Source organism: Chionomys nivalis, chromosome 18 (genome assembly GCF_950005125.1).
Source record: "Chionomys nivalis chromosome 18, mChiNiv1.1, whole genome shotgun sequence".
NCBI classification, from domain to species: domain Eukaryota; kingdom Metazoa; phylum Chordata; class Mammalia; order Rodentia; family Cricetidae; genus Chionomys; species Chionomys nivalis.
The window spans coordinates 47,613,440-47,632,718 of NC_080103.1; the positions used below are offsets into that span (position 1 = coordinate 47,613,440).

At 37.4% G+C, this 19,279-nt stretch overlaps 1 protein-coding gene across 1 annotated transcript in view; it reads left to right on the plus strand.

Annotated features, from left to right (window-relative positions):
* Positions 1-19,279, plus strand: part of Stpg2 (sperm tail PG-rich repeat containing 2) — a 338,340-nt gene that overhangs the window by 9,373 nt on the left and 309,688 nt on the right. The window contains exons 3-6 of the mRNA XM_057793774.1: positions 522-650; positions 3,521-3,685; positions 16,779-16,891; positions 19,099-19,210. Of these exons, the coding sequence (XP_057649757.1) occupies positions 522-650; positions 3,521-3,685; positions 16,779-16,891; positions 19,099-19,210 (519 nt within the window). The remainder of the gene's footprint in view (positions 1-521; positions 651-3,520; positions 3,686-16,778; positions 16,892-19,098; positions 19,211-19,279) is intronic.

A 19,279-nucleotide genomic window follows, 5' to 3' on the forward strand; every position in this document is an offset into this window, starting at 1 on the left:
TGACCCCAATGGGCTGGGCCCTCCCCCATCAATCACTAACTAAGAAAATGCCCAATAGGTTTGCCTACAGCCATTTCTTATGGAGGCATTTTCTCATTTAAGGTTCTTTCTCTTCAGTGACTAGCTTTTGTCAAGTTAACATAAAACTAGTCAGCACAGAAGGCCTGACTTGTTACTGAAATATTCTGAAAATTCAGTTCATAAGTATCCATTTTTCCAATGATATGCAGCACAGTCTATTTTGACCCTTTTTGGGAGTTTGAAAATTCCTGTCTTTGATTCCTTTATTGTACTACCTTAGAATAACATAAAGTACAGTAAAGTTTGGTCTGAGATTGAAGTCAAAAGTTATAACTACAATTGTTATCTCAGTATACTCTTTTAGAAAAACTTGTTTTCAGTTGAGGGTCTTAACTTTCTCAGCTTCCATTTTAAAACTGTTGACTAATATTTTATATTTACAAAATAAGAAATATTAAGTACTTCCTGAATTACTTCATAAGTTTCAACCTTCAATTTAGTATAAGATAAAAGGAGGCCGTAGTCTACAAAACCGAGAGAAACGATTTAAGAAGCTTACTTCGGATGGTCCAGGACCTGCAAGCTACGTTCGACCTTATCCTGGGACATTGTGCACCAGGAGCAGACAGGTACTCCACACTAAAGAACATCTGCAGTGTGTCACTTTCTAAGTTACGCTTCTAATGGCAGTGCTTTTAGATAACATAAAAAGGAAATCCTAAGCTGTTTGTCTGATATTGAAAAAAGAAAAAAAATCCTTATTATTTAATATTCATTTAATTATAAAATAAGTATAATATTAAATAATTTTTATAAACTGTAGGTTTTTTTTTTTTTTTATTTTCGAGACAGGGTTTCTCCGTAGCTTTTTGGTTCCTGTCCTAGAACTAGCTCTTGTAGATCAGGCTGGCCTCAAACTCACAGAGATCCGCCTGCCTCTGCCTCCCGAGTGCTGGGATTAAAGGCGTGCACCACCACTGCCCGGCTAAACTGTAGTTTTTAACTGTATTAACATCATACTTCCTTCTTTAGTCTTTTTTCTTTTATGGTTGGGGATTGGACCCAGGGCCTTGTATGTGCTAGATAGTTAATTCAACCATTGAGTACATCATTGGGTTCCTTTCTTATTCTCGACTATTCTGCAACTACAGTACATGCAGTGACCAGGAAGGAGAGAGGTTTAAAGCCTGGTCATCTATCTAGTTTACTTTTTTTAGTGACTGTGTGCAAATACCTGTTAACAAAACAATAATATTAGCACGATTCCTGGGCTGAAGGTGTCACCTGGCATTGGAGGGCATTCACCCAGCCTGTGTGAGGCCCTGAGTTCTTTAGAACCACACAGAACAAAAACACGATTCCTTGAAGGAAGAAAGCTGACAGTTGAGATGGGGGACAGAGGTAGTTGCTATTTCAAGACAAGATTTCAAAAGCGACTGATGAGTGATCATGCATTGAAATGCATAGGGATCTAAAGGCTGCTGCGTGCTAGAAGACAAAGGGGACGGTGGAGCTTGGAAATGGGCCTTGACGAGTGCCATTGGAACAAGTATTCTGGGAATGGAGTGCTTTATGAGTGACAGAATTGTTTTTATGGAAGGCAAAGGAAGATTATTTTATTTGAAGTGAAGAATTTCTGTAAGAGAGTCATATATACTACATTTGGAAAAATAAATTCATGTTATAGAATCAGCTATTTTTGTACCAAAGCCATACACTGTTGAAATAAATAACATTATTTAATGTGTGCTTGGCCATGTTTTTATTAAGAGGGATTATATTTTTATCCCAAGTGTTTCACATAGCTCAAACTAATCATATTTTCAACAGTTCTGAGAAAAGAGCCCTTGTATTTTAGGATTAAGGTCTTAGTTGAATAATGTCAGTGCAGAGGTGACACTGAGTTTTCTTCATGTGTAAGGACAAGATAAATGTTCATTTACTGATTGTCAAACATTGCTGAATGACCATGTCTGTCACTTAATCAACATAATGCTAGACATTCTTTATTACATAGAAGGCAAGAAGCTCAATTTTAGTAGGGGGCAAAATTTGGGCCATAATAAAAGGATCACCAGTATCCCAAAATGAAAGGATCTTTGGAGGAGTAGGAGAAATGATTTCATTTGGTCTTAAAGAAGAATTCCCACGGTGGTTAGAAACACTGTAGTCATGGAACAGCACTTGGGTCACAGACTGCAGTGTGTATTGGCAGCGTAGGCTGAGGGAAGTGCAGTGTTCTGTGGACTGTTGGAAGTACAAGATCTGAGAGACGAACATGAACAGAATCTCCAGGAAGGAAAGGCTATTGTTTTTGAAACCTTTGATGTGTCCTTTTTGAGAGTACTGGATAGAAGGAAGGCTGCTTAATGCATTCTTGTTTTAATTTTGTAATTATTTTTAAATGCCACTGAAGCTGCTTAGCTGATGTCTCTAGTGAAAAGCATCTCTAGCAGTGCAGCTTTTCTGTTGTGTGTGCATACACCATGGCATTCATTTTTTTTTGTCCAGAAAATACAGTGATCAGCATGATCTCACATTATTTTACTCGACACAACTAAATCCTTTAAATGGCCATGTTTTATTTGATAGATACTTTTTAAAAGTATATACCCTTATACTTCTATTTATTTTCCATGGAAGTAAGACCTTTTCAAAAAAGCTCTCACCTAATATAAAGATTGTCAATTTTGCCATAGTCCTTTCAGAATTAAAGCCTACATTTTATTATTTATTACATATTTACACCTGATGCACACCATAGGTATAAATGGGTTTGATTCATTTGCATCCACTTTAGCATCATCTCATAGACATTTTTCTGCATTGTAGACTGTACAGTTAGCACATGTGTATAAGTTACAGGTCATACGCAGATGGTCAAGAGTTGCAGGGAATGAAGGCTGGAAATGTTACTAAATGAACTAAAGGAAAGAACCCAGGATTGTTCTGTATAGTGGACACTCTCATAGTGTCTGATGTTGCTGCAGCAATGCCTTGTGTTATTTATCATTTTTAAAATCAGTACTATTTGCTTTACTAAGAAAGATAAATAGCTGACCAAGTTAAGAGTAAATTCTTAGCCAGGTGATTTGGTGCACGCCTTTGATCCCAGCACTCAGGAGGCAGAGGCAGGTGGATCTCTGTGAGTTCAAGGTCAACCGGGTCTACAGAGTGAGTTCTAGGACAGCTAGCACTGTTACACAGAGAAACCCTGTCTTGAAATACCAAAAACCAAACCAAAACAAACCAAAACAAAAAACAACTAAAAAGTAAATCCTTGGATCTTATGGTGACTTTAACAGTGTCTATGACTTTAGATATGCTAAAGTTTGAATGCACTCCTTCAATAAGACATTTTTTTTGGTTAATATTATGCACTTCATTAAGCCTATATTTAATGATTGCCTTTAGTAAATTATAATATTTTGTTCTTATTCTTTCTTCTTGTCTCTGAATAACATAAAATGTCTTCCTCTCAAACATTTTATGTTTAAAGAAATTTTCTAGAACACCTGCAGTTTTCAGGAGCATTGATGTTCCTTCAATTCCCTCTCCTGGAAAGTCACACGGCTATCATCTCAATGACGACGACAGTATCAGGAAGCGCACACCACCTGCCGGTGATGACACAATAGGCCCAGCGTACTACAAGCCTCAGTTTGTAAGTAGCAAATGTCTGATGAGGACACTTGGACGACTGCTTACTGTTGTACGTTTCATTCATGTGACAGCAACTGTTAAGTAACAGTCAGAACACTGATTTTCAATGGCCGTGTGCTGCAGAATTTCTCTTCCTACATGTGTGCTTGCCTCTGGCTAGCAGAAGAGAACAGAGAAAATGGATGAAAGCTTTTTAGGCCAGGCTTGGAAGCCAGAGCTCAATGATGGCTGATCTTAGCCACCTGGAAATCTGGGGTGTGTGATCTGACTCCACATTCAGTAAAAAGGAACAGTGGCGGCTACTAGAAGTTTCAGCTCTGTGTACAGATGAAGTGCAGACTTTCTCCCTGCTTTTAAAGGCGGTCTTGCACATTTTATTTATAAAAGTTTGATTTGAGAATGTGTCAGTCGTTCTCATTGCAAATTAGTGTAAAAAAGAGAAAGAAGCTTCTGTGATTGAAATACCAAATATGGTTTATCAGGTCCATCTCTTGGAGACCTTAACTGTCAGTATAGTAAGTTGTCAAAATTTCATTCAGCCAGTTGAAGTACATGATTTGTTCATAAAACATATAATGAATATAAATAGTAAGAATGATTTTACTCAGTGACAAGGCAGAAGTATATAGTACTCTGACATTACTGTATTTTTATACATTTATTGGCTCTGAGAGAAGGAATCACAGTGAGGAAAATGATCGAAATCAAGGCTAGACCTGAGGAAAGTTGAAAGGGATGACTTTAGGCAAAGATCAGCCTTTTCATGATTTTACTACCCGCACTCTCAATGCACTATTCATTTATTAGGATCAAGTACTTCAGAAACTCTCGTTTGTGAACAGCCACATACTGGGGAGTTTGAGGGTATTAGATGCTTTGAATTGTTAAAAACTTTAAAATATTTCATTGTAATTTATTAACATTGTCAAACACATACTGCAGCAATAAGGACAGATCTAGATATAACAGATGCTACAGTTTTGGCAGGAGTTCTCAGTGGGTTACAGAAAGAGAAATAGCATGTCTGCCCAGTTATCACATATGGATGATGTCAAGTAACGGTCTTATCTTCTAATTTTGTTTCTTATAAACTTACTATTTTTCCTTTTGAATTTATAGGTATTTTTGGAGAGGTACTTTAAGTCTATGTAGTTACCCTATTTCTTGTCAAATTGTCCCTGGAAATTCTTCATCTACTAGTTTTATCATCTACTAATGATATTTGAATGTTTTAGTGTGATACTTATCAAATATTGGCTTTCTGACTGCATCTTCTCTATAATGTCTGTTTTTGGCACTTTTAAAATATTTTAAAAGAGAATTTTAGGTTCATTCTCATTTATGTATTTATATCAGATTCATGCATTTCTGTTTTTCTTAAAATATTATAATTTATAATTTATTACTTTCATTGTTTATTTTTTAACCTTAACTTATCTCATATTTTATTCTGGGAAGTCCCTATACTCTGCTACTGTGTCATATCACCTTGCACATTTGGCAGGTCATATCACTTCTTCCCTCCCCAGTTTCCCATTAGCCATTTCTTTAAGAGACCCTGTTTTCTTCAGGTAGAGATTTGATCATATCATTGCTTTGAGGGCACCTGAGGACAGAGTTAGAAATGAATAGTTAAGGCTTACTACCACTAGCTTTGAGTCTGACCTTATAAATATACTTCTGTTTACAGTCTGAAAACATAGCCTTTCTAACTTGTCCCTTTTTCACAGCAAGGAACCTGACTCTTCTTACCCCAATATATAATATTTACTTATTATAATGCTGTGATGTAATGAAAATATTAATGGTTTTAAAACTGATAACTGAGCATAACAAAGAAAAACAATCTTGAGAAGATTTAAGCTTTTATCTGTATGTCTTGAACTACTACTATACTAGCAAGAGGAAGAATAAGGAGCTGTAGGTTCATTCTGGACTTGAGGGTTTGATGGTATAGACCCATGTAAGACTGCTTTGCATTGCTACTGGTGGAATATCTGTTCATTTCTGAAGACAAATTTGTTTCCAGTTTCCTTGTTCAAGTTGTTTGTTAGCTCACAAATGTGGTAACCTGTAGCACTTCTCCACATTATGCTTTTGAATAGCCAGTGGGTCATTGAGAAAACAGGCAGAAAAAAAGTTCTTAGAGTCAAATGAATGGAAAACCACAACTTACCAGAATCTTTGGGATATACCTAAACCCTCCCCCCACAAGAAGAAAGTTTATGGCTATGACTGTTGATATTAAAAATTCTGGGTGCCAGTGAAATGGTTAGGTAGTTAGAGGTGCTTCACACTAAGCATGGAAAGCTGAATTAACTCCATAGATCCTATGTGGCAGAAGGAAAGAACCAGTTCCTGAATGCTTTTCTCTTATCTCCACATGCACCATGGCATACATATAAATAAGTGACAATAAAAGATAAAAGATATTAAATAAATAGCCAAATATAACCAAAAGAAGGAGAAAGAAAAGATGCAGATTAAATAAACTGGAGACAAGGGAGCTGTAGGGATGACTCAGTGGCTAAGAGAGGTCTTGTTGCCTTTCTAGAGCTTCCTAAAGCAACTGCCATCATTAGGTAGCTCAGGGCCATCTGTGACTGTAGCTCCAGGGAATCTAACTCCCATTTATAGCCTCGGTGAGCAACTGCACATATGTGCCCTGCACGCGTTTGTGTGTACGCACGCGCGCGCGCACACACACACCACAAATGCATGCATACACATGCATAAAAATAATAACTAAATAAGATTAGAGATAGAAAAGAGAATGTAATCACAGTTTCTCATGAAATCAGGACAATCATTAGAAGGTACTCTGAAAATTGCCTCTGGGGGCCATATTGTTGTGAGTGAACTGCACTGCCACCTGAGGCCAAGTTGATGTCTATGGTTCAGGCTACTTCTGAAGGCCTTGTCTGGGTCCGTGTTCCTACTGCAGCCAGGTTCTGTGCTGTTGCCAGAAATCATGTGGAAGCCCATGACTTGTGCTCCTGTAATTTGTTTGCTGTAAAGAGCAAGGAAGCCACTTTTGCAGTGATATCAATGATTGCAGTCACACAGTTGAGAGGGAGAGACATGGAAGGCTTCTGTGACAAACCCTACCTTCCAACCTCCCCCCTGAAAGTGTAACAGCCTAAATAAGAAGCCATTGAAGAGAACTCTTAGGGAGTGTGATAAGGATGCTGACGTTAACTCTGCACAGTTGATGGCTTCTTAGGAAGGTGGAGGAATGACAGGGCACTGAGAGTTTGACCATATTCCAGTGAGTATATGGATAACACAAATTGGACTTTTTTTTTTTTAGTTGGGAGGGATGTCACAAGGCAAGCTTGGAGGAAATGGAAGGATTGGGAAATAAGCATGATCAGGGTGCATAATGTAAAATTCCCAAAGAATCAATTAAAGGAAACCACAGAAGAAATAAATTCTTATACCTATGTAATCTAGCAAAATTAGATCAAGAAGATATAAACAAACTAAAAGACCTATGACAGCATGGTGGTTTGAATAGGTATGGCCCCCATTGACTTATATTTGAATACTTGGCCTATAAGGACTGGCACTCTTAGGAGGAGTGACCTGTTGGAGTATGGCCTTGTTGAAGGAAGTATGTCACCGTGGGGGGTAGGCTTTGAGGTCTCATATGCTCAAGCATTTCCCAGTGTGTTCACTTCTTATTGCCTGTGGATCAAGATGGAGAACTCACCAGCACCATGCCTGCCTGCATGCTGCCTTACTTCCTGCCATGGTGATAATAGACTAAACTGTTGTCCTTTGTTCTTAATAGACTAAATTGTTGCTGCTTTTTGAGCTATGGCTGTCCTAGTCAGCAACTGCAGTTCTGCTGCTTCCAGTAATGGTTAGGCTGCAAATGCCATAGCTTGAGGAAATTCTATTCCCTCAGGCACACACTCTTTCAATGCTACAAAGGGAACCTATTTAAATTTCTGTCTCTCTAAAGAACTCAGTATTCAAAGGTTGAGGTAGAATCCTGCTCTCCAGAAAGGCTGAATAGCAAGCAGCTTACCTAGCTCGCATCCTTGCTTCTCTCAAGAAGTTCTCATGCTTCTCATGGCCCCTTCTTAAAAACCCGTTTCCACCTGCCTCCTCCCTATAACTTCCTGTCAGCTAGTTGCTGACTTCAGCCTTCCGACTACAGGTAAATTTTATTTAATCAAGCACATCTTTGCATCATTAAACAAATGTTTCGGAGCATAAACAAAAGTAATATACCTTAAAATAATATTCTACAACACTAAACCTCTGAAACTTGTAAGGCAGCCCCAGTTAAATGGGTTCCTTTATAAGAGTTGCTGTGGTTATGGTCACAGCAATAGAAACCCTAACTAAGACAGACAGTAAATAAGGTTTAAGACACCATCATCATCAACAGCAAAAAATACACTTCTCCAACCCCTCAACCAAGAAAAGTCAGGGTTCAGATATATTCCCTGCTGAATCTTGCTAACCCTTCATAGAAGACAGAATATTTCTCCAAGTGCTCTATAAAATAAAAAAGAAAGAACATGACCAAGTAAAGGATATCTATGACAACAACTTGTGCTAAATGGAGACAGATTGAGAGACTTTCCTTTCAAATATGTGATGAGACAAATATTTTTAGTCTCTCCACTCTTAATCAATACAGTGTTCAGTGTCTTACTTAAGACAAGACAGGAAAGAAATAAAAGGGTTACAAATAAGAACACAAGGTGTCCACATGTAAAATAACCAAGTCAGGCCATCTCTATCGCCTTTCACAAAAACCAGTTCCAAGTAGATCAAAGACCTAAATGTGAAACCCCAAAACATCAAAAACTGATAGAGGAAAACAGGCAGTGCCTTATGGGATATAGGTGTTTCTTAAGAGAGAACTTTCTGAATAAGAAAGACACTATTTGCCTACTAACTAAAGCCAGCAATTGACAAGTGGGTTTTAGAAAACTGAAATCAACTGGGTGATGGTATTTTACAGATTTGGGAGAGACTCTTTGCCAGCTATACATGTGATATAGGATTAATATCCAAAATATATAAATACCATAAAACACAAAGAGCCAAAGCAAATGACCTGTTAGTAAGGTTGGCCTGGGATGCAAACAGAGAGTTCTCAAAAGGAGAAAAAAGAATGGCTAAGAGATATCTTGAAAAATTATCTTTAGTAATTAGGGAAATGTATGTTAAAACAACTCTGAGTTTTTAATCTTACTGGAGTCAGAATGGCAAACATCAGTTGAACAACAGATAACAGATGCTGGAGGGATTGTGGAGAAAAGGTAATCCCCTTTTTCTGTTGATGTTACCTGTAAACCTATCCAGATACTCTAGAAATCACTGTGGAGAATCCTCACAAAGCTAAAATTATATGACCCAGCTATGCATTGTTCAAAGGACTTGAAATCTTTCACATATGCTTGGCCAGCCATACTTATTTTATATTTTATTTCTTCAGAATTTCTTACAATATATTTTTAAAATTTTAGTTAAAAGATAATTACAGCATTTTCTCTCTCCCTCCTCCTACCTGTGTTTCACTGGAATTCACAGCTTCCTCTTCTTTAACCATTGTTACATATACACATACTGAATAAACATATAAATATAACCTGCTGCATCCACTCTGTTTCCTGCATGTCTATGTTTCTAGGATAATCAGATGGGGCTTTTCCCCGGGGAAGACTAATCTCCCTCTCTCAGTAGTTGTTAATTGCCTGTGCCTCTTCATCTAGGGTTGGGGCCCTGTGAAATTTCCCTCATCTATGTTGGGATGTCAACTGGTGTTGGAATTGTCCAGTTCTTGTTTAGGAAGCCATGCTGCTGAGGTTTTATGGATACTGCTTCCCTATCATAGCTAAAAGGCACAATCTCACAGCAGATTTCCTTGTTTTCTGGCTTCTGCCATCTTCCATATCTCTTCAGTGATGTTCATTGATCCTTGGGTGGAAGATTTTTGTGCTAAACTATTTCTTTGTTTTATAATAATTTGTCATATATTAGCAAGATATATATATTACTTATTAGTAATGCTTTTAAGATTTCCTAGATTCATAATATTTTTTCATATGAATAATTAATATACCGACTTATAAGCTTTACTTCTGGTCAAATTATTCATAGAAAACAAGAAAATTATTATAATCACGAATAGACCCATTTTAGTAGATGACCTATTTTAGTAATCATTGAGTCATTCCCACTAATAATTTACTGGTCTACAAGTATAAATATAATTTAATTAAGCAAGCCATATAAAAACTTAAAGGCATAGTTCTCTGTATTTAGGAAGATTCAGTAAAACTCAGTTGCAAGTTTATTGTGATAGTCTGTGAAATTTGCATCCTGCGTTTGAGAGTGGGTGAAAGCTTGGTAGCAGAAGGTACCATTTCTTCCTGCTTCTGCAGAAAACAGATTCTGACACCGCTGTGTAAATAATACTGTAACAATGCTCAATCAAATCATCAAAATTTCTGATTTTTCTTTGCAGCTCTTTTTAATCCTTTTTGGGGATAGTACTGTATTTAGCATCACTGTCCAGGTAGGAACACAATGAAGCATTAGCAAAATAATATAATATATGGGTAATTATTGTGCATTTTTCTAATGAATAAGTCATATCTCCTGAAGGTATATGGTAAAGCTTAGATAGAGAATTGCTTTATAACTGACAAATGATATATTTCAGCTAAGTTCATCTGCAGAGAAATTCTATATATAATTTATTTAGTAAACCATTTTGAAAGATAAAGCACAGCCTTTCTCATTTCTAAATAACAGCTAGAGATGTATTTCTAGATCTTCTTTTCCGCAAGGAGGTTGGAAGTGAAATCACGCTGCTGACCTCTGAGCTGCCACAGAGCATCCCATCCGTCTTCAGCTGATGCACCTCAACACTTCTCATTCTCCACAAGTCTATTTCCACATTTAATGATGGAAAGATGAGGGGTGAAAGTCCCCTCTTCATCCATCTAATTGTCAGTCAGAGTGGCAGTGAGTAATTCTTTTTCAAATTTCATTAAAGCATTCACTTAAAGTGTCACAGCTCTGTGCTGAGTTTGCTTCAATTAAGGCATATTTTATTGGTTGGTAACTTTCCACAGGGACAGTGACCTTGAAATTGGCATTGGCAACAATTCTTAACATGAAAGCACATGTGATTGAGGATTAAATGTGCATCAATTTATCCTTTGGGTTTTGCTTTTTAAGCCTTTCAAGTTAAATTTGAGACTAAACGTTTACCGAGTGCTATAGAGGCTGATGAGCTACTTGGTAGCTGTTTGTTCACATGGTTTAAGTGTGCCTCTTACTGTTCATACGGGAAAATTATTTTGCTAGTGCCTTAAATTTTGTGTGTGCCTGTGTGAATGGATGTATGCATATATAAAGGATTTCATTTTGAATTGTTCAGAGGTTGAACTGTAAAATCTCAGTATTGAAGAATGCTTCTTGGACACATTTCTACTCAAGTTCCTAAATTGTGTTGATATAATCCTTCGTTAGGTGTGTAGCTCAGTGACAGAACACTTAAGTAGCACATTTAAAGACTTATGCTCAATTCCTAATACAGTAGGGTGGTGGTTGACAGAATTTTTTTTCCTTACTGTATAGCCCTGGTTGGCCTGGTAGTTTGCTATGCAGATCAGGCTATCTTCAGATTCTCACAGATCTGCCTTCCTTTGCATCTCAAGTGCTGGGATGAAAGGCCTGAGCTACTTCACCTCATTTATGATCTTTGTAAGGTTAAAAATGTGATATAAAAGTTTTAATTTTTTATACATCTGTAGGCTAGAGTGAATGTATAAGATACATTGCTGTGTGCAGTACAAATATCTAAGATACTCAACACGGCCATATTTTTGGATTAGTACTAGGACATGTCTGTATGATTATGAAGTTCTGCTTTGTTTTTAATTATAAACAAAATGCAGCCTAAGTAGGAAATGATGGTTTTCCTATCATCAGAATTTACCCTGGATTTTCAACTCTGGCTTCTACCCTGCCTTGGATGCAGAACATTCTATGTCCAGCATATCTACATCTGGGTTTCTCAGGAGTCATGTTAGCTACTGAATGACTGTCACAGTAATGGATGCTTGTGTTTAAGTGACCCTTTTTAGTCACCTCAAAGGGATGTTGATGCCAAGGAGACGCCATCAAGCACTTCCTCCAGGTGAAAGGTGAAAGTTACCCTCGTACATGTGGAGTTTGCAATAGGTTAGGATTAATGTACTTTCAAATAAAAGCTCAAAAGTTTAGTTAAAGAGTTGACATTAGTTTTTGAGAACACAGCCACTACTAAGCCATTTTGAAGAACTTTAAAGTAATTCACGTAACCTTGTTTTAAGGCCTTTAGATACCTTTCCTTATTTCCTTTTGTGTTAGGTTTTCTTATTTTCCTTTTTTGCTATCCCTAGAAGTCCCATAGCATGGAAACACACACACACACACACACACACACACACACACACACAGCATTACAGAGCTTGGCTTGGTTGGTAGACAGCTCTTTCACTTTTTATTCATAGACTTTTCTTTCAAGGATCTGATAAGAGGCTGAGATTCATCATCATATATCAATTGGAACCCCTACTTGTAATGACAATAATAACAATATATCTTCCTTTGATGTAATGCTTTATGGGACTCCTTCACCCATCACGCATGGTGTTAAGGCTGAGTGCCCACACTGAAGAGAAGATGACTCTTTCTTTGTGTTGTAATTCATAAGAAGGAATCTGTAATTTAGTAATTCAAGCATAGTGAGATATAAACAATACTAAAGTCATTCCAGAAGAGATAAGAATGAATCCTTTTATTTATATAACAGCACATTTCCTGGTGTTCATCAAATAAGAGGACTTCTAGCCTTCTGTAGAATTTCATTTCCTGGGTCTTTCTTGAGGTCTTTGAGGGCTCTCTTCTATGCTTCCTGCGCACTATTTGCAGTGAAAACAGCTTCTGCCCCACCAGGCCCTGCAGTCTTTGCCAAATGGTGCTTTCTGTTGATCATTACAACCAGTGTGATCTATCACAGCCATGACAATGCCCATTTTATATAATATTGGTATTATGTTCTATTAGAAGGGGCTCCAAAATAACACTGAATTTTATCAATGCTTATTTATTTATTTATTTATTTTTATTTTATTTTTGTTTTTCGAGACAGAATTTCCCTGTAGCTTTAGAGCATTTCTTCGAACTAGCTCTTGTAAACCAGGATGGCAGCTTGTTATAGATTAACAGTGTGTAAACAAGCAAGATATTCTTTTACTGGCAGGCTGCCTTTTGTAGTTATGAAGAAAGAACCAATCACTTTATTAATTATCTTGGAAGGCAATCTTATAAGGAATCTTAAAAGAATTACAAATCTAAACTTTTACACATGAAAAATAATCAGTTCTACTTTAAATCTTTAGAGTGCATACTCTCATCAATAGTTTCTCATATTGAAATTAGGTTTACAGTACCAGGCATGAGGACAGAAATGGGTATAAGGAATTAATCATCACTTTTGGTCATCAAGCAATCCTAGCAAAAAATGCACATCAGCCAATGATAGTCGGGTTGCTTTGTTCTTATTCCCTTACCTTAATGAGTTTCTCATTCAACTATATGCTTTTCTAAAACTTTGTCTTCTCGGGTTTTTCACCTCAGCTATTTGACAAAAACATTGTAGTCTAACTTTAAGTTATTTTCAAAGCCTTGTTAAGCCAACATTAAGATTAAAAGAATTTAAGCTAGCTGGGCTACTAAGACTCAATTGTTTTTTTCTTCTTCTTCTTCTTTTTTTTTTTTTTTTTTTTTTTTTTTGGCTTTTCAAGACAGGGTTTCTCTGTAGCTTTGAAGCGTGTCCTGGAGCTAGCTCTTGTAGACCAGGCTGGCCTCGAACTCACAGAGATCCGCCTGCCCCGAGTGCTGGGATTAAAGGTGTGCGCCACCACTGCCCGGCATCAATTGTTTTTCTTAATCATTGCCCTAAGTCACAGTCTATATGGCTCCTCAATAGAAACTCATGTGTTCTATGTGACACTACCTTGTTTTTTTTTTTTTTTATCAACAAAACTATTTAAACTAGCATTATTATTATCAGACAGCACAGTTTAGGAAGAAATCATCTTCATAATAATCCACAGGTAAAAGAATGCCCAGTAGAACAGGGTATTTCCATGAGATAAACACACTACGTTACAGGCAGTGGAGAATCTCTCCTTACCCATTCACACCATGCCAGATAGCAGAGAAATACGGCAGTGGCAAACATATAAAGGCACAGCAGAAACAAAAGACATTCTGCAGTCTGTGGTTCACCCATCAGGAATTTTCCTCCTGGTGGGCTGATACAACTTCAATTGACCTGCTGTTCCTCTGATATGGCCACCAGCATGTCACTGAAAGCCTACCCCAGCATAGGTGACAGCTCAGGAAACCTGGAGTGCTCTGCCAGCCTGAAGGCAGTTTAACAGGGTTGGAGAGTGTCTCGGGCAGCTCAGCTTATGTAGACTCTTTCAGGCAGTTCTGCTGGTCACAGTTTCTTCTAGATGGTTTGTTTCATCTTTGCCTATTCCAGGCAGCACAGCTTGTCTAAGTGTTTCTCAGCAATCTTGACTGCTCATATTCACTTGGGAAAGGAGGGACCCAGTGAGTCTGTTCAGTTTCAGTGACTTCCCAAAGCTATTGAGTTGTTTACATCTTGAGCATAATGAGCTTCCCTGCAGAACAGAATGTTAGAACATCCTGTTTTCTTGCCTTTTCAGAAACATCCTGTGTCTTTACAAGCTTCCCCCTAAGAACCCCTGCCGTTTTATCTCTCCTTTAACACTCTGTGTCTTGACAAATTTTTCTCTAAAATGCAAAGTTTTAATCTCAGAGGAAACTGCCACACAACAGCTGGTGACTCCATTTTTCCACATTCAGCTCTTGTGTCCAGATGCAGTGGCTTCTTTTTGGATTCTGTCACAGCATTCCAAAGCCTTTGAATGTTGCTTCTCTCACCAGAAATCACTGACTATTCATTACCAAAAATACAACTATCATCCCCCGCTTCTGCCTCCCAGAAACGTTAACAGAGGTCAGCTGCAGCTCTTCTCACATGCTGTGGGGCCTTGTGTATGTTCTGGAAACCCTTTAAAGTGTGTGTGTCCCCTTTATACAACTCTTGAAGTCTAGGTGAGGGTCAATAGATAGGAGTTTGAACTGAAATTGTGCTTTGTGGTAGTAGCATTTCTATTTGTTGCACTGATAATGTTTGTAATAATAAGTGATAGTTTATTACAATGTGTTTAAATAGTAACCTAGAAAAATTGATACACTGTTTTATGTAGTTAAACTATGTTATAGGGATTTATTCAATATATAGTAATGGTTTTAGTAATTCAATCTTATTTTAAACTATTTTATGATCTGGAGAGATGGCTCAGTTCTTTGAGAAGACCAGATTCAATTCCCAGCACTCACATGGCAACTCACAGTCATCTATAAGTCTACTTTCAGCTCCAAGAGATTCAATGCCTTTTGTGGTTCCTTAGGAACTGCATGCATGTGGTACACAGACATGGATGCATGCATAACAACAGATATATAAAACAAGACCCCCATAGTTTACAAAGATAGCTTTTCGGAGAAATCAACAATAAGTAATATAGAATTTATTGTCTACCTTCAGTTAAAACAGTATTGTTAAAAAATTTAAATGGTTTGTTTCTTATAGGATTTATTTATTGCTGATTTATTTATTGAGTGTTTTGCCTGCTTGTATATATGTGTTTCACATTATTGAAGTCCCCACAGAGGCCATAAGAGAACTTTAGATTGCAGATGGTTGTGAGCTGCCATGTGGTTATGGGAGACTGAACCTAGGTCCCAGGCAGTACTGCCCTTAATCACTGAGCCATCTCTCCTGACCTTTTAAATGATTTCACTAAGAAGACTATAGCACAACAAGAGAATAGAGACTTTGGAAGGGAATTCACTATTTTTACTGCATTATATTTTCTTGTTTTAGTTACTGAGAAAACCAGTGCTTTAACTTTTTGTAGTTCATGCTTAAGTTTGATATCTATTCTTATCAATGTTAAGGAAAAATATTGGTTGATTTTTTTCCTGACATAAATAATGTAATGCTGTGTCCTGTCCCTTTAAGAGACAAGGCCCCTCCCCAGTCCACCAAGGCAAGCTGATTTTTCAGCTTCCAGACTGAGTCCCCTCTCTCTCTTGAAAAGGCAGCTTCTGTCTCTCCCCCTTCTCCCCACTTTTCCTCTCTCTCTCTCTCTCTCTCTCTCTCTCTCTCTCTCTCTGTCTCTGTCTCTGCCTCTCTTTCTGCTCTTCCCCCTTCTCCCCTTCCCTTCCATAACCCTCTAAATAAATATCCAACTTCACTCTGCATGGTGTGCCTATCCATCTGGGTCTCTCACTTGCCACATGGCTTCCTGCCTGGGACCCAGCTGCCTTCATGGCCTGCTGTGGTCTTGTGACCTGCTGCCTGTTGCTTGCCACCACTTGGGAACCTGCAGCATTTTACTTAAACCATTACAAACAATTTCTTTGGTATTAAACAAATGATCCTATCCTCATATATTAGCAGTATCATGAACTAGGATAGTATTTAATTTGTTATTACCTACTTGTTATTCTTATAAAACTACATGAATATATTTTTAAGTATTGTAGAATTAATTGCCTGAGGTCTCTTGGTTTTATTTGTATTTTCTCAATCTTTTTAATTAACATATTATATTAATATGTTATTAATAAACATAAACATATATATATTTTCCTTTTTAAAAATACTACGTTCAACCTCTTTCCAGAGGTGGAACTGCTCTTCATTGTTCTGGAGGCATTAAATTGCCAATGTAGTACTAAGAGCAAAGTGCTCACATTGGCTTAGTGTAGAGTAATATTAGAGGCAATTCTCGGAGAATCCTGCTTGACATATGAGACAGATGGGCAGTATTCAGCTTAAAGAGCCCTGGTTTTACTGGTGAAACTTCTTTGACTAAGGATATTCTTGCTATGTAATTAGACTTCAGTCAAATTTAACAATATTTTTCAGTTTGCCTCATGCTCTTTTTCTTATTCTTTCTTAATTTTAGGATTATCCTAAATCGACTTTGAAATACAAAGGTGTACATTTTGGCAATGCTACAGGAAGACAAGAATTGCTCAAACATTCAGGTCCTGGTCCTGGACAGTATGATATCATCCAGTAAGTAAAAATAAATAGCAGTTGGGCATGGTGATACACACCTGTGATTCCTGCATGTGGGAGGAATGTGCAAGTTCAAGACCAGAGTGGGTTACATAATGATTCTCAGGTCCTCCAGGATTACTTAGTGAAACCTTGGAGAGAGAGTAAGAGTGGAACAGACTTCTTAAACATCATTAATATAGTTGCTGACTGTAAAGTATTGTATTAGTTCAGATGAGGTTATCCTGTTAAGAAAAAGGAAAATTAGCACAAAAAACTCTAAAGAGTATTATATTTTGGAATGTTTCTTAAGAAAGCTATTGCCTTCTTATGAGCCAGATTCTATCAGTTGTTTTTTATACATTACATCATTTAGTATTCACAAATATCCTTGTTGTTACTATTATTTACATATTTTATTAGTAAAATCCAAGCATCAGAAAAGATTAAGTAACGTGTTCAAGCTTATATGACTGTTTAAGTGCCAGAGCTAGACTTTAACTGAGACCTGTTTGAGCACACATCCCATGTTCCCAGTCAGTAAGATGTACTGTGCTATGTAAAATAGACAAAAGCTCCTCAGTATCTTAAAGAAGGTGGGTCAGAGTTCTGTATCCTTTGGCTTGTCTCCATTCTCTGACCAGAACACTGGGAAGACATTCTGAGCTAGGGAGACTCACGACCACGGCATTCTGTGATATAAGAATGAATGGCTGTGGTTGGTTTGGAAAGGAGCTGACACATAATTACAGCAGGGATTAGCTTTATTAGGAGAAAGGGTCCTGGACCATTATCATATCTTGAGATGAGAAATCATTTGGAAGGAAATTATGCTAAAACCGTTGTTAACAGGGCCTTCAAGACAAAGAGATGCTTCCATTCAAAACCTGGAAGAGCATCATTAAAAGGAGTAGCTTAAAGTACGAGTAAAAGAGAAAGCTGTCATGGATAGGAAAGCATAGGGTAGCCAGAGAAGCCTTCTGAGAAACCCCTAGAACAAAGAAAATACCTGACTTTTAAATTCTTTTAGGGGTGCTGGGAAGTTTCACATCCTTGAATTAAGGCTGTGGTTAAGTCATAGCACAACAAGGCTGCTTAGCTGTGACTCAGGGGAAGCTGGGGTACTTCTGCTATATTGCTCCATATGGTTAGCTTTAGCTGTTTTTTTTTTTTTAATTGAGTGTGTGTGTGTGTGTGTGTGTGTGAACCTCCTCTCTCCCCCATGTATATCAGAGAAGAACTTTCCCGTGTCTGTTCTCTCCTTCCACTATTAGTTCTTGTGACAAGTACTTTTACCCAATACTGAGTAGTGGTTTGCTCTTCTTTGTTTATTGGATACCAGCTTCTCTGCTGGCTCATTCCTCACAGCATGAGTTTTCTCCTGGGAATTTTCCCAGTGATTGTTTTCTCTGTATCCAGACCCAGACACATCTGCATGCTAGCAGTGGGCATAGTTGGAAGCTTTGACTCTTGGCTATAGCTCATTTGCTGAACAAATATTGAATCCTTGCTCTCTTCCAGTATTGGACTTAATCATATAATAAGAATAGAGCTTGGCACTTCCTTTGAGGAATTTATACCCAGGTCATTATTCTTATTGTTTTACTCTCCTAATCTGAAAGGTATACCTTTGTATTTTATTCTTTTAGTAATTATACTAGAAACATAACATGCACACTTACTTATGTAGTCTGTGGTGGTTTAAAAGAAAATGGCAGCCAAAGGGAATGCCACTGTACTTGTCGTATGTAGAATATTAGGAATTTTTGTTTTTGGTTACCTTTGATGATGTCAGTTCTTGCTATAATTCTCATATCCCATTTTCCATTTGGAATAATTATTTGAACAATTTTATAACAGTGCTCTGAATTTTGATTCCTTCCTTTTCATGTGTGTCTGTATGTGCCTGTGCACTCGTCCCCATGCTGAGGTCAGAGGACAACTGCATGTGGGTCCCTGGGATTAAACTCAGGTTATCAGGCTTGAAAGCAAGTGCCTTTGTCCACTGAACCATCCGTGCAGCCCCATGCTCCAGATTTTAAAAAATAAAAGCAACCATATGAAAATGCATTTTCATTAGAATGTGAGTGTATTGGCCCAACCTATTGATTTTATTAATGTCATCTAAAGCAGAAGCTGTTGCTGTAAAAAACTATCTTCGCTCATATAAATATTTTTTGTATTTAAAATTGAAAACTCTTAAATTCTGTCTGAATTTTCCAAAGGAAAAGGAGAGTGCGTTATGAAAATATTAATATCAAGAAAGAGCAACAGGAAAATGAATGTATATTTTCCCCACGGCTTTATGAACAAATAATGTTGCAGGAGGAAAAAAAGGTGAGTTAAAAGGGATATATATCTGTTTTCCATATTTCTAATGTTACTGAGTCGTTGTCACCAGATTAA